The 26,169-nt window shown below is 37.4% G+C and overlaps 1 protein-coding gene across 1 annotated transcript in view; it reads left to right on the forward strand.

Moving 5' to 3' along the window:
• The window catches only part of CNTNAP5 (contactin associated protein like 5), a 1,040,194-nt gene that overhangs the window by 509,253 nt on the left and 504,772 nt on the right, over window positions 1-26,169 (forward strand). Inside the window, exon 7 of the mRNA XM_027562987.1 lies at window positions 14,150-14,293. Within this exon, the coding sequence (XP_027418788.1) occupies window positions 14,150-14,293 (144 nt within the window). The remainder of the gene's footprint in view (window positions 1-14,149; window positions 14,294-26,169) is intronic.

The raw sequence follows: 26,169 nt of genomic DNA on the forward strand, positions 1-26,169 counted from the left end.
TATATATGTATTCTTTTTAAATATTCTTTTCCATTATGGTTTATCATAGGATACCAAATGTAGCTCATTGCGCTATAGAATAGGACCTTGTTTTTTACCCATTCTCTGTGTGATAGTTTGCGTCTGCTAACCCCAACATCCCACTCCAACCCTCCCCCAGACCCTCCCCCTTGGCAGCCACAAGTCTGTTCTCTGTGTCCGTGGATTCTGTTTGTGTTTCACAGATGGTTCATTTGTGTCATATTTTAGATTCCACATATATGTGGTATCATATGGTATTTGTCTTTTTCCTTCTGACTTAATATGATAATCTTTAGTTGCATCATTGTGGCTGCAAATGGCAATGCCGCATTCTTTTTTATGGCACGGTAGTATTCTACTGGATATATATACATATATATCACATCTTTATTTATTCATCCATTGATAAAGTTGCTTCCATGTCTTAGCTATTGTGAATAGTGCCGCTATGAAAGTTGGGGTGCATGTTCCTTTTTGCATTATAGTTTTCTCTGAATATATGCCCCAGAGTAGGACACCTTGGTCATATGGAAACTCTGTTTTTAGTTTTTTAAGGACTCTCCATACTATTCTCCACAATGGCTGCAGGGTTCCCTTTTCTCCACATCCTCTCTAGCATTTATTACTTGTAGACATTTTGATGTTAGCCATCCTGACTGATGTGAATGGATGCCACATTGGAGTTTTGATTAGCATTTCTCTAATTATTAGTGATATAGAGCACATTTCCATGTGCCTATTGAAATACCACTATTATTATTACTTAAAATGTTTTCCAAGAGAGATGCTGAAGGCAGATTCAACTGAAGTGTTAAGGGGAAACAGCTGAATTTTGGTCAGGAGCCAAAGCCAGCATGAAGGTGGATAACTGTGAATCTGGAACACAGGCAGGAAGTGTGACCATGAATGAGGTGCTTTATGTAAATAAGGAGGCCTTTCAGGATCAATGTTTCTTTCTATTCAACACCGGGCTGCGTCTGGGTCAGATATGACTTTTTTTTTCCTTACCAAAACAAAAATGGACACCTGTACTTTGCTGAAATAATTTGTGAAACAGTAGTTTATATATGGAAGCAATAAAGAACTGAAAATGTTACCAATCACCTCCTCTCAAAGTGGGGACAAAAATAAGAGACCATTTGCACTGCAGCCCTTCAAAAGTAAATAGAGATCAGAAGTTCCCAAGAAGTTCCCACCTGAGCCATTGATCAAATCAGACAGTAGAGCAGAAGCCACAAAATGGTCACACTGAAAAAGATTTGGATCCCATGGAGGGAGAAGCCTGGTAGGTTACAGTCCGTGGGGTCGCAAAGTCGGACACTACTGAGCGACTTCACTTTCATTTTCACTTTCTTTCATCTCATTTGGCCCATTTGGCATTTTTCTTTTTTAACTATTTGAATTCAGGCCAATGTTTAAAAATCAAGAGACACCACAAGAAAATTGGGTTCTCTAGTCTCTTTTGAAATGGCAGAAACTCATGCACCTTTGACAGCCTTCCTCCAGAAGGGCCATGATCTCGATGTTTAACAAACACTAAGCCAGTGCAAGTTTTAAAGCACGAAAAAAAAAAAAGACAGCTGTTTGGTTCCTTTTTCACAGACATTCCATTACAAAATAGGCTATCAGAACAAAAGTGAGACAAATATTCACTAATGAGAAACTTCAAATGTATCAGAAATCCAAGTCTGACAGAAAAAGGAATCTTTAGAACAAGAAGACTCTCAAATTCAAACAGAGCCAGAGGAAAAAAACAGTAAAGAGGAAGGAACTCATTGCTAGAGAAGTAACATCAAAGATGGAAAAAAAGACAAGTAAATGCCAGACAAAAGAAGAGGAATGAGATCAAAGGAAGACAGAGTGGCAGTTTCCAGGGCCTCATACATTTAACATCAAAGCAAGCTTTCTCTTGGGATTCAACCAGTTGGAGCCCAACTGTGACATCAGAAAACTCATCAGGTTTCCAGATGGACCAAGATATTCAGACTGTAAGTGAAACTGTACAATCTAACACCTGGTTTTCTTGACCACTAAGAACAATAAAAGGCTCAACATGCAATTTTCCAAGCACAAACAAATAAGAAAAGTAAGAAATGAAAGCAGTCACATTGATAATCGGACAATAAGGTAAAACAATTTTAGAAGTAAATTGCTAGTGTTCTCTTTTGTATGAAAACAAATATTTGCTAAATCTGTTATGTTTGAATTATACCTCTTGCCTTAAATATTCAAAAATAGACAAGATGTGTTCCATGTCCTTGAGAAACTCTTTTTAGAGAGATATACCAAAATACTCAACAAATATTTATTTGGTGTCTATTATGTATCAGGCTTCATTTTAAGTGCTAGGAATATGTTAATAAAAAGAACAAACACCTACCCTTGTGATGCTTGTGTTGTAGCAGGAGAGACAATCTATAAGCAATGCCCATAACAAGTTAGTGAATTACACAGTAAGAAGGAAGATAACAAAGGCTATGGAAAGAATAACAAAAATAGATATTGGTAATGGGGTTGGGAGTTCAAAGATTAGGAAAACAGTTTGCAATGTTAAACATATTAATTGTGGCTTAGCTGGTAAAGAATCCGCCTGCAATGCGAAGACCTGGGTTCTATCCCTGGGTTGGGAAGATCCCCTGGAGAAGGGAAAGGCTACGCACTCCAGTATTCTGGCCTGGAGAATTCCATGGACTGTATAATCCATAGGGCCCAAAGAGCTGGACAGGACTGAGAGACTTTCACTTTCACTTTCAGGGATTGTTGAGATAATGTCATTTAAGCCAGGACTTAACAACAACAAGAAAAAAAGTGAATTTGTCATGTTGCTATCTGGAAAGAACTAGCTCAGGGCATCTGGTTCCCTTACAGTATCACAACTATTCTGTGTTATAGGAGCCCATGTTGTAGAGGAAGCTGAATTTGCAGCTTTCTGACATATATACTGAAAGCCTTCCTTCTTCATTCAAATGATGTGTCCTGAAAGACTCAATACCATCAATATCTTCCCCTCTGACCCTCATGATGAAATGTGCTCAAGTCTGAATGGAAAAGCAAAATCCTATCAAGTTCACCCTAGACAATCAAAACAGTGAATGAAGACATTTGTACCATACAACCAGGGTTGGCTTAAAAACAAAGATTAATTCAAGAAGACTCAAGTTTGAAGGAAGTGTGTGTGTGTGCTCAGTTGTGTCCAACTCAGTCTTGTCAGGTCCTCCGACCATGGGAATTTTACATAGGTAATTACAAACAAAATGGTGATATATTGTGAGACAGTAAAAAGAATGTATGACACAGCCACTGAAATAACTGAGAAAGGCTCCATCTTTCTAGGATAGATATCTAGGAAATCAAATAAACAAAAGTAAACAGTACTTTAAAGAATGCTGACTGAATTAGGAGAATGCTGAAGACCGTGAGGCTGAAATGTACCTCCTACCCAAAGAAAAGGTGACACACATTTCACATTCAACTGTGCAGTGACTAGTTTTCCTAAATTAAAAAAAAAAAAAAATTGAAAATTGAAAATAGATACTCATCAGCTAGTTCTAGCAAGTTCTCTTCCTTTCTTTTGTTCCCCCTTTCAAATAAATATGAAGCTATAAATGATCAAAGGTCCTTTTCAAAGACAGACACAATATATCTGGTTCCAGTGTTCTGAAAATCTAAAAACCAGAAGGAAACTTCTACAGGATGTGGGAGAGACGTTACTTAGTTTAATTGCTATTGAAGTAAAATATCCATATAAAATATTTCAAGCTTCAGACTGCAAAATATTAGCAAAGTTAGTATCCATATAGCTTTTATTCAGAAATTGTTGAAAATAAAATTGCAAAGTACCATTTTGGAAGAACCTCTTAATTGAAGTGTTGCTGCTGGGAAGAACAATTCTGCAAACAGCGAAGGTAATATGCCAAGAATCCTTCAGAAGGCCTCAGGGTAGGAGATCTTGTTTTTTTTTTTGAAATATAGTTGATTTATAGTGTGTTAATTTAAGATGTACAGGAAAATTTTATACGTGTGTGTGGGGGAGGGGTGTGTGTACTCTTTTTCAGAATTCTTTTCCAGATTATTTTCTATTGTTGGTTATTACATATTGAATACAGTTCCTCATGCTGTATAGTAAGTGCTTGACCCTTGACAGGAAGCCTTTTAATTCTCATATTAATCCAATCAAGCTATATTTTTTATATGAGATCAGTATTATCATTATCCTCATTTTATGTAAAAGGAAAATTAATCTCATAACAGTTAGGTATTTTGCCCAAGGTCCTATAGAAAGTACTAGAAAGATCTGGGTTTATTTCCGGCAAGAGAAGCTCCAGAGACAGTGATTTTAACCATTTCCCTGTGAAAGCTGATACAAATTTATGCAATTTTGTAACAAGTTGCCACAAAATAGAATTTCCTTTAAAAAGTGTTTCAAAGTGGAAAAATATATGGGCAGATTAATTAATAATAGTAATAGTAGCTTGTGTGTGTGATAAGTCACTTCAGTGGTATCTGACTCTTGCTACCCTGTGGACTGTAGCCCGCCAGGCTCTTCTATTCATGAGATTTTCCAGGCAAGAATACTGGAGTATGTTGCGATGCCCTCCTCCAGGGGATGTTCTTGACCCAGGGACAGAATCCGCATCTCATGTCTCCTGCACTGGCAGGCAGATTTGTTACCACTAGCACCATCTGTGAACTCCTCAGGTGTTTTTGTTGTTGCTTTGTTTTGTTTTTAATAGCTTTACCAATACCCTTTCCTGGTGCTTGTAACTCTTGAAATTCAGTAAACTCTACTTGTGCTTGAGTTATTGGTGAAATAGTTTTAATACAGATTACAGAATATCATCCTGTAATTTCATTTTATCACACTCCTCCAGGGGATGTCCTTCAGGGGGTCTTCCCGACCCAAGATTGAACCACTGTCTCTTACCTTTCCTATGTTGGCAGGCAGGTTCTTTAGTACTGGTGCCACCTGTGAAGCCCATGACAATAGCTTTGGTAATCAAAATTCAAAGCAAGTAGGGATTGAACAAAAAAAAATCTGGGCTTCCTAGACAATAACCCAAAACTGTAGTCTAAAAAGTTAGATAACCATCAGTCAGTGAGTTCAGTTGCTCAGTCATGTCCAGATCTTTGCGACCCCACGAACCACAGCACGCCAGGCCGCCCTGTCCATCACCAGCTCCCAGAGTTTACCCAAACCCATGTCCTTTGAGTCAGTGATGCCATCCAACCATCTCATCCTCTGACATCCCCTTCTCCTGCCCTCAATCTTTCCCAGCATCAGGGTCTTTTTAAATGAGTCAGCTCTTCGCATCAGGTGGCCAAAGTATTGGAGTTTCAGCTTCAACATCAGTTCTTCCAATGAACACCCAGGACTGATCTCCTTTAGGATGGACTGGTTGGATCTCCTTGCAGTCCAAGGGACTCTCAAGAGTCTTCTCCAACACCACAGTTCAAAAGCATCAATTCCTCTGTGCTCAGCTTTCTTTAGAGTGCAACTCTCACATCCAGACATGACCACTGGAAAAACCATAGCCTTGACTAGACGGACCTTTGTAGGCAAAGTAATGTCTCTGCTTTTCAATATGCTGTCTAGTTTGGTCATAATTTTCCTTCCAAGTAGTAAGCATCTTTTAATTTCATGGCTGCAATCACCATCTGTAGTGAATTTGGAGCCCAGAAAAATAAAGTCTGACACTGCTTCCACTGTTTCCCCCTCTAATTGCCATGAAGTGATGCGACTGGATGCCATGATCTTAGTCTTCTGAATGTTGAGCTTTAAGTCAACTTTTTCACTGTCCTCTTTCACTTTCATCAAGAGGCTCTTTAATTTCTTCTTCTTCACTTTCTGCCATAAGGGTAGTGTCATCTGCATATGTGAGGTTATTGATATTTCTCCCAGCAATCTTGATTCTAGCTTGTGCTTCATCCAGCTTGGCGTTTCTCAGGATGTACTCTGCATATAAGTTAAATAAGTAGGGTGACAACATACAGCCTTGATGTACTCCTTTTCCTATTTGGAACCAGTCTGTTGGTCCATGTCCAGTTCTAACTGTTGCTTCCTGACCTGCATACAGGTTTCTCAAGAGGCAGGTCAGGTGGTCTTGTATTCCATTCTCTTTCAGAATTTTCCACAGTTTATTGTGATCCACACAGTCAAAGGCTTTGGCATAGTCAATAACACAGAAATAGTTGTTTTTCTGGAACTCTCTTGCTTTTTCCATGATCCAGCGGATGTTGGCAATTTGATCTCTGGTTCCTCTGCCTTTTCTAAAACCAGCTTGAACATCTGGAAGTTCACGGTTCATGTATTTCTGAAGCCCGGCTTTGAGAATTTTAAGCATCACTTTACTAGCATGTTAGATGAATGCAATTGTGTGGTAATTTGAACATTCTTTGGCATTGCCTTTCTTTGGGATTGGAATGAAAACTGACCTTTTCCAGTCCCGTGGCCACTGCTGAGTTTTCCATATTTGCTAGCATATTGAGTGCAGCACTTTCACAGCATCATCTTTCAGGATTTGAAATAGCTCAACTGGAACTCCATCACCTACAGCAGCTTTGTTCATAGTGATGCTTTCTAAGGCCCACTTGACTTCAGATTCCAGGATGTCTGGCTCTAGTTGAGTGATCACACCATCATGATTATCTGGTCATTAAGATCTTTTTTGTACAGTTCTGTGTGTTCTTGCCACTTCTTCTTTATATCTTCTGTTTCTATTAGGTCCCTACCATTTCTGTCCTTTATTGAGCCCATCTTTGCATGAAATGTTCCCTTGGTGTCTCTAATTCCTGAAGAGATTTCCAGTCTTTCCCATTCTACTGTTTTCCTCTATATCTTTGCTTTAATTGCTGAGGAAGGCTTTCTATCTCTCCTTGCTATTCTTTGGAACTCTACATTCAAATGGGTTTATCTTTCCTTTTCTCCTTTGCTTTTCACTTCCCTTCTTTTCACAGCTATTTGTGAGGCCTCTTCAGACAGCCATTTTGGTTTTTTGCATTTCTTTTTCTTGGCGATGGTTTTGATTCCCATCTTCTGTACAATGTCACGAACCTCTGTCCATAGTTCTTCAGTCAGGCTCTCTGTCTATCAGATCTAGTCCCTTAAATCTATTTCTCATTTCCACTGTATAGTCATAAGGGATTTGATTTATGTCATACCTGAATGGTCTAGTGGTTTTTTCCACATTTGTCAATTTCAGTCTGAATTTGGCAATAAGGAGTTCATGGTCTGAGCCACAGTCAGCTCCTGGTCTTGTTTTTGCTGACTGTATAGAGCTTCTCCATCTTTGGCTGCAAAGAATATAATCAATCTGATTTCGGTGTTGACCATCTGGTAATGTCCATGTGTAGAGTCTGCTCTTGTATTGTTCGAAGAGGGTGTTTGCTATGACCAGTGTGTGCTCTTGGTAGAACTCTATTGACCATTGCCCTGCTTCCTTCTGAAAGGTTGTTGTTGAATCATGCAAAGACGCCAGGATTCTTGGTCCCCAGAGGAGAAGAATTCAATCCAGGGCCAGAGATGAGGCTTGATTGCTCAGAGTTTTTGTGTAATAAAGTTTTATTAAAGTATAAAGGAGATAGAGAAAGCCTCTGACATAGGCATCAGAAGGGGGCAGAAAGAGTGCTCTCCTGCTAGTCTTCAGCTGGATGTTATATAGTCACTAGCAGTCTGTTAATGAAAGAAAGGAATGTCTTAAAATTCAGAATGGCACCAGGCCCCTCACCCATAACATGCATTTTGGAATAATCTTGGCACCAAATGGTTTATCCTGGGCCATAAAATGATTAACTTGAATCCTGAAGAAGGGCAGACCACCATACATATAGTTTCATTTACATAGATTAGGGGAACAATATCTGAATATAACATACTGGTTTATCAAGTATGATAAAGATAAAGTGTGAGCCAAGAGGTGGAACTGACTTGAAGCTAGAGTTTGGGATAAATGCATAGTACATTAGCATAGCTTAAGACAAGTATTTCCATAATAAAAAGGCATTGGTTATCTCTAGGTTTGTGAATAGTTAACTTCAGGTGAAACCAGGTGTCATTATGGAAACACTGTATTTTAAGAGAAACCTCCTTTTAAATTTGTATAGAGAAGGAAAAAATATCGCTAGTTTGTTTCCTCCTGGTGCTCAAGAGAGAGAAAAATGTCTGACACTTGCAGGCTATTTCCTCTGTTTGGAGACCCCTGGCCTTCCTGCCTGTTACCCTCTCAATTGCATACTCCAAGGCCAAATTTGCCTGTAACCCCAGGTGTTTCTGGACTTCCTACTTTTGCATTCCAGTCCCCTATAATGAAAAGGACATCTTTTTTGGGTGTTAGTTCTAGAAGGTCTTGTAGGTCTTCATAGAACTGCTCAACTTCAGCTTCTTTAGTGTTACTGGTCGGGGCATAGACTTGGATTACCATGATATTGAATGGTTTGCTTTGGAAATGAACAGAGATCATTCTGTCATTTTTGCAATTGCATCCATGTACTAGGGATTATTTTCTAAGTCAATTTTTTAAAAAGTCTAAACATTACACAGTCTACATAGCAAAAATCATAAAAGAGGAAATAATCAAAAATTAGTAAGAACAATAGAACAAAGCAAAATTGATCATCCTTATGGTTGTAGTAATACAGTTAAAATTTTTCTAAATTTCCTCAGATGGTTAATAGTCTCATATTTGCTTAATAAACAAACACCAGGCATGTGTGCTTTGCAATTAACACTCTTATGGCAGAAAACACCAAAATGGTTATTTTTTTAAAGTTGGAATTTGGGATAAAGACACATCAATTAAATTTATGCAAACTTAAAGCAGAGATAGAAAAATTAGTACTGTTGAAAATAAAAATTAAGATTAAAACTATGAAAACTGTTGTAAAAATTACTTGGGGGCTTCCTTGATGGCTCAGTGGCAAGGAATCCACCTGTCAATGCAGGATTAATCCTGGGTCAGGAAGATACCCCGGAGAAGGAAATGGCAATCCACTCCATAGTATTATTGCTTGGAGAACCCATAGCCAGAGGAGCCTGGTGGGCTACTGTCCATGGGGTCACAAAGAGTCAGATAAGACTTAGTGACTAAACAACTACAACAAATACCAATTTTTGTGGCCCTTAATTTAAAATGCCTATAAGGAACAGATATGTATGTATACTAAATAGTCAATCAAATGCAAAAAAAAAAAAAAGCTTATTTCTAGCAATTAGATGTTGACTGATACTGTCCTGATGTGAGTTGCATGTTTTCTAGGATTCAGGGATCAGGAGCCAGGCTAAAGGAAGTGGTCATTGCTTTTCCAGTTAGGTTTGCTAGATGAGTAATCTAATGGGCAGAGTTCAAGGAGAAAAGCTAGTGTTCAGAATTTGAGTGAAACTAAGATGCCAGCTGAGCTAAGCAGGAGAACAGTTTAAAAATGATCAATATTCATTTTTTGCAAATAATTTCTATAATCATTTGACCATCCCGGGTCATGCACAGCAGTTATCTTAGTCTGGGTGACTTGCTGGATAAAAACATAATTTAAAGCAAGATTTTGACTTTTGTTCTTGCAATTATAATAAATAAGGTAAAGTTATAAATGCAAATTATTTAAGGGATATGACTAGTAATGTACAATTAAAAGTACACAAGTATAGCTTACAAGTATTTATGAAGTATTTAGAAAAATTACTGCTAGAGACATAGGAAAGAAAATCAGTAATATATGAAAACGTTTTTCCATTCTAACTTATCTGTTAATGAACTAAATCTATAATTCAATAGTATAATTATAATTTCAAATTCTCAACTACTCGAAAAATTTAAAATATAAAACAGGTTGGAAATTTACACTCACACTCAGACATGCAGAAATACAATTTTGCTTCTTTCCCCACATGAATTTAATATATTCACCAGTCCCTGATTCCTTTGTAGCAGAAAAATCTAACCTTGATGATAGGTTAGATGATAGGTTAGAATGTTAGTGCCTATTTGAAATTTAGTTAGTGCCTATTTAAAATTTACTGCACTATTTTGTATGTACTGAGTTATATGGGGTTTCTTCTTGCTCCTTCTTTTCATTTCCATGCACTAATCAGTGACTGGGGCCTTGTGGATAGCCTTGCATGGGTATAAAGTGTCTGCTTCTGTAGCCATTGTCCATGGTACCTGCGATGGCTTCAGGCTGTGAGGTCTAGTCACCTGAACATTTGGACCTCCAAATGAGCTAGTATGACTTTACACACTCACTGAGGACCTCAGTCCATCCATATTCCCCATCCTGCTTTCATGGCCCAGGGGACCTCAGCAGTCTACCTCATACAGTGCTCCAGTGATCAGGCCATTAAGAACCAACCCTCAGAAACCTCTATGCTGCTACTTCTTATAGCTGTTGCTAACCTGTCTCTCTTGCAGCTAAGTTTCACTCTGAGGCCATGATAAATTTGAAGCATTTTTAACAGGCTTACAGGCATCGCTGTTGTGGGAATCAGGGGAGAAATAACTCCTTGCATTTTCCAAAATCTGTCTTGTGATCTTCATCCACATTGACTCCATTCACTAATCAGGTTTCAGTCTCCCAAAAAGAAGCAAAAAGACAGGTCCCACAGTATGTAATCTATGGTACTTTTGTCTCCACTAATTTGTCCTAATATCTTCCACCCAGACTAGAGTTTTCTTTCCTTGATGAAATGGGAAATTACGATTTTGTAATATATACTCTCCTCCCTACTGTTTGACTTAAAAATTCTCTACTCCAAGTCCTTCAAACATGTTTCTTTTTCTTTTTTGCTACTTAATTTTTTAAAAAATTGTTTTATCTTTTTTGAATATTGCCCTAATGTTTTCTTAAATCACAGCTGAGTGAAGAACATTATTTTTTTTCACAAATTGAAGGTGACCCAAAATATGAACAAAATTTTCATTATATATTTAAAATTATAAAAAGAATAATAACTTAGGTCCACACAAAACCTCAACATTAGTGATTACAGCAGCTTTATCCATAGCTGTCAAAACTTGGAAGCAATGAAGATGTCTTTCTGCAAGTGAATGTGCAAACAAACTGTGCTACATACAGGCAATGGAATATTATTCAATGCTAAAAAAATAAATGAACTTTCAAACCATATAAAGATATTTTGAAACCTTAAATTCATATTATTAAGTGAAAGAAGCCAATCTGAAATGGTTACTTACTGTGTAATTCCAACAATATGACATTCTGAAAAAGGTGAAACTATTGACACAGTTAAAAGATCAATGGTTCCCAGGGATTGGAATCAGGGGCTGGGGGAAAGATGAATTAGCAAAGAGGATTTTTACAGCAGTGAAATTGTTCTATATGATACTGTACTGGTGGATGCATGTAATAATACATTTGTCCAAACCCATAGAATGTACACTACCAAAAGTAAAACATAATGTATGCTATGGACTTTGGGTGATCGTTATGTGTGAATGTAGGTCTACCAGTTGAAACAAACCACTGATGGAAGCTCTTGTCAATGGGAGAGGAGACTATGCATGTTTGGGGGCACAGAGTATGTGGGAAAACTCTCTACCTCCCTCTCAATTCTGCTGTGAAACAAAAGCTGCTCTAACATAATAAAGTGTTCTAAAAAATAAATAAAAGTAACAAATAGTCAACTCTGTTTTTACCTTACAGATTTGATTTATGCAATTTACAAAAGGGAAATGAATCTTTTTTAATACAAATGACTCAAATTGAAAATATCGGAATACTGCAATAAATCAACAAGGAAATTATCGAAGCAATGTTTTTACAAAGTATTTTTAGAATTGACAAACTCACTTTTTTTTTGTTTTCCAGAATATGTCTCAAGAGTTATGAATCATTTTTAAGTAGAGTTAAAGATAAAATTTGCAGAGTTTTACTTAAAGACAAATTTAGACTTGATCTAAATACTTGGCAAAAGAAAACTAGAGCTGAAACTCATTTACAATTTAAAGTGGGAGCACATGTATTTCAAGGCAAATAGAACATACATGTGGTTCAATCAAAGAGAATCTATTAATTTATGATCTATTAATATAATTCAACCTACCAACAGATTAAATGCAAAATACTCTGTATTCTGTCACATGAATTTTTGAAACATCAATCAATGAATAAAACTGAGCATTCATTCCTCATTTCAAACAAATAATAAATAAGTAAGCAACTAAATAATTTATGTGGAAAATGGGATTAGAATTATCTCTTTAATGTGACGTGGAATCAGAATCAGTATATACTGGGAAGTATACAAAAATACTGTTATTTTTGTTTGTTTTTTATTTTTTTTCCTAATGTTCTATACCATAATTATTGTTTATTGTTGTTTTGGCTATATTTTAGAAAGTTTTGCTGAGGACAATGAAACAAAAAAATGTATAAAAATTGGCTTGTAAAAAGAGGAAAGTATTTTAAGTATTTCATATGATGAGTACCTTCAAAAGTTCAATGAAATTAGCTAAAAAATATATTATTTAATATACAGGTGTCTGGATAGATAAAACAATAGGAGAGGCATATAATTTTCTTAATAAAATTTTTAATTAATAAAAAACAAGGAATTTACACTGGAATTTATTGAGATATAAATGACATATAATGTTACTCTGGTTTCATATAGCATAATGATCTGATATTTGCATAATATGTTTTTTAGATTTCATACAGTGGAAATTGTTAAAAGCTTGAAATTCAGTGGAATTAAGTTGATGATGAATATGTGAATGAGAAAAGTAAAATAATAACCTTAGGTGAGAGGCCTTACCAAAAATATTTTGAAAATAGTAAAAGACACTGAATTCTTATATAGGAAGATGAAATATTTAAAAAACAACATTCTTCATTAAGTAAATGTGTTCATGGAAATAACAAATTCCATATTAATTCTCAAACTTCCAATAGACTATTTTAAATAAAATTATTCTGAAATTAAGTTTTAAAATTAAAAAGGCAAAATATAAAATAATTATCTTAGAGTAAAATAATAGAAAATAGACATGAGCAGCAGGGTTAATAATTCTTATCATAAATGTATAAAGAAATAATTTTTAAAAATAGTGTGGAATTTATGGGGGAAAAAGTAGACATCTGTAAACAGCCTTTGCTTAATCTGTAGCTATTCATATAAGAAGACATTTCCACTGGGAGAACAAATCTTTCTGAAATATACTCAAGCATTCATACGATTTATGTATTATATGCTGAAGGTAACATTTCATAGCAGTGAAGAAAAACTGGGTTACTCACTAAATGGTATTGGGATAAACCTGATGATAGAAACTACTCTGCTTCTGTTTTAAAATAGGAAGAATATTCATAACAGATCAGGTTTGTTTTAAAAAGAATATTTTCTTTCCAAAAGTAATTTGTACTGGAAAGGGAAGTGGTAAATATAAATAGTATTCCATTGCTTTCCCAGAGACAACTGCCATTAATAGTTCAGTGTTATTTCTTCAATCTAAATTGTAAGCCCATTTTTTGTTATTGACATCATACCTTACTCCCAACTATAACTCCTGCATTTTTAAATCAACATTCCACTCATTTTCCACTTTACAACAAATGTTTTCTAAGCACCATTATTGAAAACTAAGTAGGAGTCCATTATATCAATTCTCAATTTTTCCCTCTAAATAAATGTATGAGATATTTGAATTGTTTCCTATTTTTCATCTTTATAAAATATTTCCATAACAGCTGTGTTGATAAGGTGTTTTTGATACAGTACAGAATAAACTAGGCCTGAATAGAGGTATATTTTGTTTGTCCCTTGGTTTTACTTTGATTGTACTAAGATATTTGCATAAGAGATAAATATAAAGATGTTGATTTTCTTTGCTTTTTTCTTCCTTCTGTAAATTATTGTTGTATTTAGTATTAGAAGGGTTCAGAAAGGATGTAAAATAGTTTTGTAAAATAAGCTCTTAAAAGGCAAGCAATTATAGTTATTTTTACGTGGCCTAATCAGTATCCTTTTAAATGTGTAATCAAGTGGCATCTATAATTATTTGAGCCACTTGGCTCATGCTACAATTGAATCTACTGAAATTCACTTGCTTACTTTCCTTTTCCTTTACTCCTTTTTTAGAGCTTATAACTAAAAGTTGATTTTTTTTTTTTTCCCATAAAGCTTAGTTTTGGAGGAATTCCAGTACCAGGCAAACCTGGGACCTTTTTAAAGAAAAACTTCCATGGATGTATTGAAAACCTTTACTACAATGGAGTAAACATAATTGACTTGGCTAAAAGGCGAAAGCATCAGATCTATACTGTGGTAAGTCAGCATCCATTCCAGCTCGATGATTTCTAACACTTTAATGTGGTTAAGACTTGCTTTCCCCATCATACACCTGGCACTTCCTCATAATACGTTTACATCACACTCTTGGATGTCTAAATAGACTCCAAGGTGAAATTGGAGAGAGGGAGGCACAGTAGGGAGTGAGTGGGTATGAACTGTGTAATTGGGGGAAACAAATGTTTTAGAGGTCCCTACCTACTGAATTCTATATTCCTGGCTATGAGTTTGTGCCATCTGTGGGCGGGGCTTGCAATCTATACTGGGTTGAATGAATCTCTTTTTTTATCCCTGAGAAATGCAGCAAAAGAACCACAGATTCTATTAAATTCTATTCCTGGTGAATTATATATTTGTCTACTTATTGCTGTTGTTAAAAACTTGGGCATTTTGAAGAACAGAGGTTAAATTTTTAATGTTGCTCCTTGGGTCTCAAGATCCCAAGATATGCTTGCTTTCTTCTTTCCACCATTTAGAAGTTTCCTTGGTTTTATTTATATATAATGTTAGAGTTTTTAGTTGTACTTAGTGGGAGAAATAGAGAAAATCATACTACTCCATCCTGCTAGAAGCAGAGGTCCATTAAACTAACAGTATTGTAAAAGCTTTCACAAGACTAGACCCCCTTATCATTGACTAGTAGATGCTGCTTCTCCTTGCAATCTGATCACTAGACTACCTGGAAAAGTTGTAATTTAAATGATCTTGATTTATTTTCCTTGATAAGTATAATGTGTAAAAAATATTTTATGTTTGGAGGTTCCATATATTAACACTTTTTTTTTTTAAGTTGCCATTGGATTCCAGCGTGAGAAACAGCCTTGCTTATGGAAAATCACAGTTTGGTTAAAGTCTATAATATTTTAAAAGGCTTGTCCCAGGCTCAGGCTCCAGGCTTTGGGCAATGTTACCCATATGTACCAAGGTTATTCATTAACTAATTAACTAATCAACTAATCCACATTGCAGGCAGATTCTTTACCAGCTGAGCTACCAGGGGAGTCCGTGAATACTGGAATAGATAGCCTATCCCTTCTCCAACAGATCTTCCTGACCCAGGAATTGAACCACAGTCTCTTGCATCGCAGGCAGATTCTTTACCAACTGAGCTACCAAGTTAGGAAGTCCTAATGTTATTCGTTAACTAATTAACCTAAGCACTAACTAGCTGATGACATGTTGTTTAGGCGTAGGTCAGGAAAGCATACTTCTGCCCATTGCTCCTCAATATTATTCCCCCCAAATATTTCATAACATACCCATTTCATTGAGTTTAATCTGCAAAAACAGTGGGGTCACATACTACTAGGAGTTTGAAAGTGAAAGACACTCAGTCGTGTCTGATTCTTTGTGACTCCATGGACTATACGGTCCATGGAATTCTCCAGGCCATGGAATTCTCCAGGAGTGGGTAGCCTTTCCCTTCTCCAGGGGATCTTCCCAACCCATGGATCAAACCCAGGTCTTCTGCATTGCAGGCAGATTCTTTACCAGCTGAGCCACAAGGGAAGCCCAAGAATATTGGAGTGGGTATCCTATCTCTTCTCCAGAGGATCTTCCTGACCCAAGAGTTGAACCTGGGTCTACTGCATTGCAGGTGGATTCTTTACCAACTGAGCTAGTTTAGCTTAGACTAATATCATGAATGTCAATGCACCTGAAAAGAGAACAGAACATTGTGGGAAGAGTTGGAATCACAAATTGGAACACAAGGAACTTAATGAAACATTGCTACTTTCATTGTTCACAAACTGGCTTCAAAAGTGTGAGAACCTGAGCCTTAGATATAAATAAAACCAATATTGTTATCAAGTCCAAGCTTGTGCTGTTTGCCCCACAATAGGCCAATAAATGGAGAGATGAGGCCTTGGGGCAAGGAATAGCGACTTTCTTCAGAAAGCCAGCAGATCTAGGAGCCCCAAAGAACCATCTTCTCCAAGCTAAAATTTAGACTTTTTAATGCTAAAATAGGAGGGAATGAGCTGGTTGCACACTTGTTGGTGTGAAAATCCTTTGTATTGCAGCTGTCCACATAGGTCAGATCATGGTGTTCCTCAAACCTCCAATGAGACAGATGTTATTCTCTGTTTGGCAAGTTTTATCTATATGAACGAAAAAATGTTATATCTTTAATGAGCAGAGCATTGAGAACGGGCTCTCCTGTATATTTCAGGCTATGGACAACATTCTTAACTTGTAGTAAAAGCAGCAGAAAATAAAAGTTAAAGGAAAAGAAACAGATCCAATATGAAGTCAGATTTGTCTTCCCTATTACACTTTGGCAACATTCATAGAAAACTCCACACATCAATCATGTTTGAAAACATATTAAATGATAAGATATATTAAATAATAAGTCATTGAATATACAGAGCAAAAAAAGGGAAGTCAGGGAGATTAAGGAGGGAAAAATCCCATGAATTTATGAATATTGATAGCTTTCATCATTTCCTTTTTGGAGAGGATCATTAGCTACAATTTTAATAAATGTTTTGTTGATTTTAAAATATGGTAGCACTTACCAAGCTACCAAAAATTTCACTACCATACTTTATTTCTCAGAGTTTAATTGGCAGTATTATTAATATGAATCATAAATAATCTATTTTATCATTAATGCACTTGGGGGGAATTAAATAAGTTTTGGTTCTTTGCAGATAAAGAACCATTAGTGTTAAACTTCTCAATTTAAAGGGTGGGATAAACATATTATTTTTCTCCCAAATTGCTTCTATCACCTTGCTTAGGTGAAATTTCCTATCACTACACACACACACACACACACACACATACACATTTATACACTTCGTCTTTTTTCTTTAGGAATTCCACATGGAAAGGAATTGTTTGCACCATTAATTACACGTACAAACAGTTTTATTCCCCTACTCAGGCTTACAGTTTCCCCCAAAGACATGGTATCAACTACAAAATCAGCTTTGTTGCAAGTCACTAACCACAGATGTGCTAAGTAAGGGCTTTTGAGAAGGATGACGTTTTTGTCCTTTGCTAGTATTCACAGACTCTCGCAGTTACTGAGTTTGGAAAAGTTTGGAGTTGAGCAGGAGACTCAGGGAATCAACAAATCAGGCAACAAATTTAAGGTAATACCCATCAGTTACAAAAGGTAATTCAAGAAGCACAAGCCACATCCAGCACAGAACCCTCTCTGGCAGGCTGCATTTCTGCAGCATCCCCATTGCAATTCATCATTCCTTTCTTGTGGGACCTGCCCACTCCCTGGAGATTTAACAGCTGTTCCATGGGGATAATTCAATTTAGTCTTTATAGCTTGATTTGACTACAAGACGATCCTCCACATCCCGAGACACAGTAAAACTAACAGCTTAAAGTAGACATAAAAAACACCTCACTTTTCTACCTCAAATCTTCCACACTATGCTAATATAGTACCATATAACAAACAATCAGAAAATAAATGGTCCATTGAAGTGTGTGTACAGTACCTGTAATGTAGATTATTATATACATAATATAAGAAATATATTGCCTTGCAAGTTTCCTGAAAATGATTAATTTCATATCTTCTATTTCATCACAAATGCCACTTTCTTGGAGCTCTCCTTTCAGAGTTTTGAATCCCCTTTCACAGAGGCAATGAGAGTAACTAGGTTGTCTGAAAGTTGTCTTGATTATAGGTGTTAAAATGATTATTTCTCATTTAAAAGAAAAGCATAGGAGAAATGCTTATGTAACTTGACTTTACCTTCAGTGGGAGGGGGGATAAAGGCAGATGGCCATTAGCAGGACTATGTTTATAGACCTGGCTTTGGAGCTATTTGACCATGTCAGTTTGCTTCTGTATCTTTGTCTCCAAATAGTTGAATGGGTGTTGGCTAACAAGCATGTGTGATGATACCCCCAACTTCATGGCTGAAATGGCTAAGCAATCACAAAATGCATTTCTCCTCGGCCTACAGGAAAGCCTGACAGTCCTCTCAATACAGTGTTCCTAGCAGCAACATAGTTACATAATTGTTGATAAATTGTTTAGACGCCTAATCTTATTTAAAGGCTCACTCAGTCGTGGAGCCTGGGGCAATTTAACAAACCTCAGTATCTTCATACGTAAAATGAGACAATTATAGTTCCTACCTCAGACTGTTATTGTGATGATTAATATATGGTTAGCACAGTGTAAGGCTCAGTTGGTAAAAAAAAAAAAAAAAAAATTGCCTGCAATGCAGGAGGCCCGGGTTTGATTGCTGGGTCGGGAAGATCCCCTTGTGATAGTAACGGCAACCCACTCCAGTATTCTTCCCTGGGAAGTCCCATAGACAGAGGAGGCTGGTGGGCTATAGTGCATGAGTTCGCAAGAGTCAGACAAAACTTAGCAACTAAACCACCACCACCAAGGTCCACAGTAAGCACCCAATACTTTGAAGATATTATTAAGGAACATTTCTACCAGTCAGTCAGTTCAGTCACTCAGTTGTGTCCGACTTTGTGACCCCATGAACTGCAGAATGCCGGGCTTCCCTGTCTATCACTGACTCCCAAAGCTTACTTAAATTCATGTCTATTGAGTCGGTGATGCCATCAAACCATCTCATCCTCTGTAGTTCCCTTCTGCTCCCGCCTTCAATCTTTCCCAGAATCAGGGTCATTTCCAATGAGTAGGTTCTTCCCATCAGGTGGCCAAAGTATTGGAGTTTCAGCTTCAGTATGAGTCCTTCCAATAATTATTCAGGACTGATTTCCTTTAGGATGGACTGGTTGGATCTCCTTGCAGTCCAAGGGACTCTCAAGAGTCTTCTTCAATACCACAGTTCAAAAGCATCAGTTCTTTGGCACTCAACTTTCTTTATAGACCAACTCTCACATCCATACATGACCACTGGAAAAACCAAATCTTTGACTAGATGGACCTTTGTTGGCAAAGTAATGTCTCTGGTTTTTAATATGCTGTCTAGGTTGGTCATAACTTTCCTTCCAAGGAGCAAACGTCTTTTAATTTCATGGCTGCAGTCACCATCTCAAGTGATTTTGGATCCTAAGAAAATCAAGTCTGTGACTTGTTCCATTGTTTCCCCATCTATTTGCCATGAAATGATGGGATGCCATGATCTTAGTTTTCTGAATTTTGAACTTTAAGCCAACTTTTTCACTCTCCTCTTTCACTTTCATCAAGAGGCTCTTTGGTTCTTCACATTCTGCCATAAGTATGGTGTCATCTGCATATCTAAGGTTATTGATATTTCTCCCGGAAATCTTGATTCCAGCTTGTGCTTCATCCAGCCTAGCATTTCTCATGATGTACTCTGCATGTAAGATAAATAAAATGGGTGACAATATATAGCTTTGATGGACTCCTTTCCCAGTTTGGAACCAGTCTGTTGTTCCATGTTCAGTTTTAACTGTTGCTTCTTTACCTGCATACAGATTTCTCAGGAGGCAGGTCAATTGGTCTGGTATTCCCATTTCTTTAAGAATTTTCCACAGTTTGTTGTGACTCACACAGTCAAAGGCTTTGGCATAGTCAAAGAAGCAGAAATAAATATTTTTTGGGAATTCTCTTGCTTTTTCAATGATCTGAAGGTTGTTGGCAATTTGATCTCTGCTTCCTCTGCCTTTTCTAAATCTGGCATGAATATCTGGAAGTTCACGGTTCACGTACTGTTAAAGCCTGGCTTGAAGAATTTTGAGCATTTCTTTCTAGCATGTGAGATGAGTGCAATTATGTGGTAGTTTGAGCATTATTTGGCTTTGCCTTTCTTTGGGATTGGAATTTCCAGTCCTGTTGCCATGGTTGAGTTTCCCAAATTTGCTTGCATATTGAGTACAGCACTTTCACAGCAACATCTTTTAGGATTTGAAATAGCTCAACTGAAATTCCATCACGTACACTACCTTTGTTCATAGTAATGCTTTCTAAGGCCCACTTGACTTCAGATTCCAGGATGTCTGGCTCTAGGTGAGTGATCACACCATCATGATTATCTGGGTCATGAAGATCTTTATTGTCTAGTTCTTCTGTGTATTCTTACCACCTCTTCTTAATATCTTCTGAGTCTGCTAGGTCCATACCATTTCTGTCCTTTATTGAGCCCATCTTTGCATGAAAATATCCCTTGATAGCTCTAATTTTCTTGAAGAGATCTCTAGTCTTTCACATTCTATTGTTTCTCTCTATTTCTTTGCACTTATCACCGAGGAAAGCTTTCTTATCTCTCCTTGCTATTCTTTGGAGCTCTGCATTCAAATGGGTGTATCTTTCCTTTTCTCCATTGCCTTTCACTTCTTTTTTTTTTTCACAGCTATTTGTAAGGCCTTCCCAGATAACCATTTTGCCTTTTTGCAGTTCTTTTTCTTGGGGATGGTCTTGATCACTGCCTCCTGCACAATGTCACAAACCTCCTTTCACAGTTCTTCAGGTACTCTATCAGATCTAATCCCTTCAATCTATTTGTCACTTTCACTGTATAATTGTAAGAGATTTGATTTAGGTCATACTTGAATGGTCTATTGGTTTTCCCAACTTTCTTCAATTTAAGTCTGAATTTTTCAGTGAGGAGTTCATGATCTGAGCCACAGTCAGCTCCCGGTCTTGGTTTTGCTGACTGTATAGAGCTTCTCCTTTGGCTGCAAAGAATATAATCAATCTGATTTTGATATTGACCATCTGGTGATGTCCATGTGTAGAGTCTTCTCTTGTGTTTTTGGAAGAGGATGTTTGCTATGACCAGTGTGTTCTCTTGGCAAAATTCTGTTAGCCTTTGCCCTGCTTCATTCTGTACTCCAAGGCCAAATTTGCCTGTTACTCCAGGTATTTCTTGACTTCCTACTTTTGCATTCTAGTACCTTATAATGAAAAGGGCATCTTTTTCAGGTGTTGGTTCTAGAAGATCTTGTAGGTCTTTATAGAACTGTTCAATTTCAACTTCTTCAGCATTACTGGTTGGGGCATAGACTTGAATTACTGTGGTATTGAATGGTTTGCCTGGAAATGAACAGAGACTATTCTGTAGTTTTTGAGACTGTATCCAAGTACAGCATTTTGGACTCTTTTGTTGACTATGATGGCTACTCCATTTCTTCTAAAGGATTCTTACTAATAAGTTCAACTTAAGTTGGCATGTAAGCCGATATTTATTTGTTGTTTTGTGTATATAATTAATGACTCACATAGCATTCTTGCACTTTATGATCCCAAGAAATAATAAAAGTAGATTGGATTGGTCATGTTCTGCTCCTGTGTCTGTAGTTATAGTTTATTCCCAAATCGTATAAATCATGAAGTGCATTTTGGGTAAATATATTATAGATCCCTTTCACTTGAAGAAATTTAATGACTCACTCTAGTCCAGATTTGATGAAATGACGGACTTATTTAAAATAAGACATTTAAAATAGATGTTGCACAGTGGACTTGGGTGTAACAGGAATACTAAGTAGGCTTTGTAAAATTTAACTTCTGTTTGAATGTCACTGTCATGAAAGTTGTTGGAGTGTGTTGTTTATTTCTTAAGCTCTGAAGCCAAGAGATAAGGATAAGTGTATACATGAGATAACACACACATTCACATTTCCATATGTGTGGGTACCCATATGCCCGCACACGCACACACACACATATTGTGTTTGCCTTACCTTCCTGTGACTGAGAAGCTCCTGAAAATTGCTCAGAGAAAAAAATCCCTGGTGTCTAGTGAAGCCTAATCTCTAGCTTATTCCTGGGATCACATTTCATCCCTGTAGTTTGCTCTGTGATAAATGATACTTTCCGCTGATGGAAGGACTCATTTGAAAAAGCATCTAACCTATCAAATCTTCTCTCTCCACATTTCTACTGTCTTCCACTGTCATTTGACCAGGGTGACATTCATATTACCTGCTTCTAGTTTGTATGCTCCTTGTACCTTGGAAAAAAAATATTCTCAAATTATTAGGTTTTAGAGAAGTGGCTTCCTTTCTGTCTTTGGGCAAAGCAAAATTAAATAGTTTCAATGTCATGTGAGGAGTAATGTAACAAAGTTAAAAAACAAACTAACAATGAAATGGTTATCTTCTCTGAAAATGGTCCTGCCTTAAATTGGTGTCATGATTTTTTTTCCTTACGTGACTGGTTTCATTAGCTCATCTGATGAAATCATTATTTGACATTACTAAAGAAAACATCTTTAGAATGTTAAAAATATGCATCTCCATGTATTACTGATGCCCTTTGGAATATACAGAACAGAAGACCTAGCCAGTCAGAGAGGAAAACACTGTTCTCCTCTATATGTATTTAATTTTCAGATTTTAAATGTATATTTGATATAACATAAACTGTATTTATTGACAATTTTATATCTTGCTTTTAATGGTTAAAAAAGTATTTTCTGTATCTTTAAAAGTTTCATTAAATACTTCCAGTCACTTTACAACAATAATTTCTACAGTAAGTCCATTCACCATAGTTCATTCAAGATTCTATGGTGTTAAAATTTGAGTTGTTTGAATTTTTATTGCCAAAAATAATACTGAGATTACAAATATAAACTGAAATAATTTCCTGAAATTTAGAGTGGATCAACAGAAATGAACATTAGTTTATGAAAAGTCTGTACCAGTTTCCATCCTTTCCTCCCACAGTGTAGGAGGGAACTGCTCATCCTGCCAGTTTCAACCCCTGCTTCCCTGTCATTTGAACATGCAAATGCATTTTTAAAATGGGGCTTGGGGCTAAATTAAAGTGAAAATCGACTTAGGCACTCTCTTTCTTTGCAAAACTTCCAACTAATGAGCTGAGTGTGTTCCTTTTACACTGTTTTTCCCACATAATAACAGCCATGACAGTCCCTTCATATGAAGACATCTTCTTTCGAGCACTTTCTTAGAGACAGTGGCACAAATCACCATGCTAATGCCAGAAGGGCAGTGAATGGAGGGATGAGAGATGGACCTCTGGTTGTATTAGTTCCTCTGTCCCAAAACATCTGTGAGAGGCAGGCGGGAGCAGACTGTTATTATCCACAATTTCTACTAAAAGATACTTTATGCTTAGGACTGGGGAAAGTCAATGATATATAGTCAGTGGCTGTGTCATTCACAGCCTTCTTTCCTCTCTGCTGGAAACCACTACACCAACAGCTTTTATTCATTTTTATTATACAGCTATTTTTTTCTACAGTCCTGAATGACTTTCATGTCAAACTGAAAAAAAGAAAGTTTGAGCAGATCTGTGAATAGCACCACTTACCTGGGAATTGAGGACTATGAGATCTTTCAGAAATGACCCCTGTGTGATTTCCTAATTGCCAAATACATCTCTCATGGGTATTTCTTGCAAAGTAGAAACTCTGGGCAAAACCCTTATCTTTGACAAGAGGAAGAAAGGTGGCATCAGAGGTCAGAGTGTCTGGGAAGAGCCTCCCTCCTTATCCTCAGATGGTTGTGCTCTTGGCAGGCCCTCCTCCTGGCCTCATGGCTCTCACAATGCCCATCCTCTGGCATCTGGCTGTCAGGCTCTTCCTCCTGGGAGTCAGGAGATGGCTGAGAGTTCTGTGTAGGAATTCAACACCTCCCCAGAAACCCTGCAACCAGTAGCTCTCATATTCCTACAAGACAGATAACAACTTCCCTGCTTGGGTTTTGAATCCTCTATAATCATCCCCTCTCTTCTATAGGTTGATTTCCCACTTTCTCATCAGGGCTTATTTTATAGCCAGGCCCAGAATAGTGACTGTTTCCGGAATTCATTCTAAGCGTCTCTTCCTCTATGCCTTTCATTCTTTCATTTAGTGTCTCCCATACTCACTAAACTACTTTTCTCCTTCACCCTCTGTTGGTTCAGCCACACACTTGCCTTCCTCTTCCAAACTCACAAGTAGGGCTAGCATCTTAAACCAGTATGTGCCACTGACTCTCAGAAGTGGAGCAGGGTCCTGGAGCCTTAGGCTGTATACACCACACACTTTTGAGTTTGCTGCCTTGTAGGGAGACCCAAGGGAACTGGAAACCAAGCTGACAATCCTACATTTCAGGGAGTGACTTAGGGGCTTTGGGGCTAAATAACCAAAAATTAGGACACGTTTCAAAGTTATAAATATGGAACCAGTAATAGGGTGTAGTATGAGAAGCTGTTATGCTCCTGCCTTCCATATGTTAACTTCTGAAGCTGTTATGCTCCTGTCTTCCAAATGTCTGTGGCTCCCTGGAATGCAGGGCTAAGAAGAAGTGTGGGGTAAGGTCCAGACTGGGTAGAATAAAGTGCTGTGACCCCTAAGCAGAATGAAGACTGGGAAAGGAGGAGCCTTCAGTGCGCTGTGTGTGTTGGCCCTGTCCGGGCGTGTTCCAGAGCCCACACTCGCCCCTGAACATCTTTCAAACTCTAAGGTCCCCATGCTTTCCATGTTGTAAACTCACACTTAACTAACACGGCACAACTTAGCACTTGATTCATTACTGTCGTCAAGATATAGTTGTTGAGCATCTGCTGTATGCCAAAAAAAAAAAGTTCCTGCCTTCAGTGGATGGGAAACTTCTCAGCCCCCAACATGCACACCGTGGGAACAAGGTCACCATCAGAACTCAGAATCCAAAACTGATCCTCTTACCGAGGTGGACTCCTCATACCTGCTCTCTGCTCTCCTGGCTGCCACTGTGCTTGTCACCCCTCCTCTGCTCACTGCCTTCTTGGTTTGACACTTTTTGTTTGTTTTACTACCTTGAGATCTCTCAGTGATCCTGCTTTTCCATTTGCTTTTACAGTCTTCTGCTTTGTTTTAAAAACTAAAAACAAATTTTATTGATTTTAATGTGTTAATTACTATCACACAGCAAAGGGATTCAGTTACACATTCTGAAAGAATGTATATATATGTATACATATATTAGAATGTATATATATATATATATATATTATTTTTCATATTATTTCCCATGATGGTTTAGCACAGGATATAACTCCCTGTGTTATATAGTAGAACCTTGTTGTTTATCCATTTCTATACAATAGGTTGCATCTACTCATCCCAAAGTCTCATGCCATTCCTCCACAAACACTCTTCTGCTTTCTGACTGTGACTGGAGCCTCTGCCCTCCAGGCTGCAAGGCTCACAGGGCTTCTGACTGCCTTCTGTCAGTCACTGCATGTTGGCCAGACTCAAACCTAGTTTATAAGAGTTCAAGAGAAAAAATGATGGAGCTAGCAGTCAGGAAAAACTTCATGAAAATGATGAAAGTGTAGGAACTTGCCAAGAGCTTTGAAGAAAAAGATACCTCTTAGCCAATTCCAAGTTCATGGGAAGGAAGGACAAGTGGAGTCGTGGTATATGTATCAGCTCAAGGTGGGGACATGGTATTACTGGGAATACTGGTATGTTTTATTCTAGCCTGGTTCTTTCCAAAAGTTTTTTTGTGTCACTCATAGTGTTAAATATGTGATGGTCAGCAAATGTTAATAGATGAAAGCATTCTGTATTGAAGAGGTTATGATCTTTGTAGGCAGTGAGAATAAATCAGAATGACCACATACTATCTATAGAATGTGGACCAAAGTTAGTCTGCAGTGTCTTCATCTACAAGGTAGAAATAATCATACTTATGTTACATATAAGGGACTTCCATGTAGTTCAGTTGGTGAAGAATCTGCCTGCAATGCAGGAGACCAGAGTTCAATCCCTGGGTCAGGAAGATTCCCTGGAGGAGGAAATGGCAACTCATTCCAGTGTTCTTGCCTGGACAATTCCCTAGACAGAGGAACCTGGTGGGCTACATTGTATAGGGTTGCAAAGAGTCAGACATAACTGAGCAACTAACAGACACACACATGATACACATATACCATGACTCCGGGGATAATGTAGGCATTGAATCACTAGGAGCTAACAATATCATCATAATTA

Source organism: Bos indicus x Bos taurus, chromosome 2 (genome assembly GCF_003369695.1).
Source record: "Bos indicus x Bos taurus breed Angus x Brahman F1 hybrid chromosome 2, Bos_hybrid_MaternalHap_v2.0, whole genome shotgun sequence".
NCBI lineage: Eukaryota > Metazoa > Chordata > Mammalia > Artiodactyla > Bovidae > Bos > Bos indicus x Bos taurus.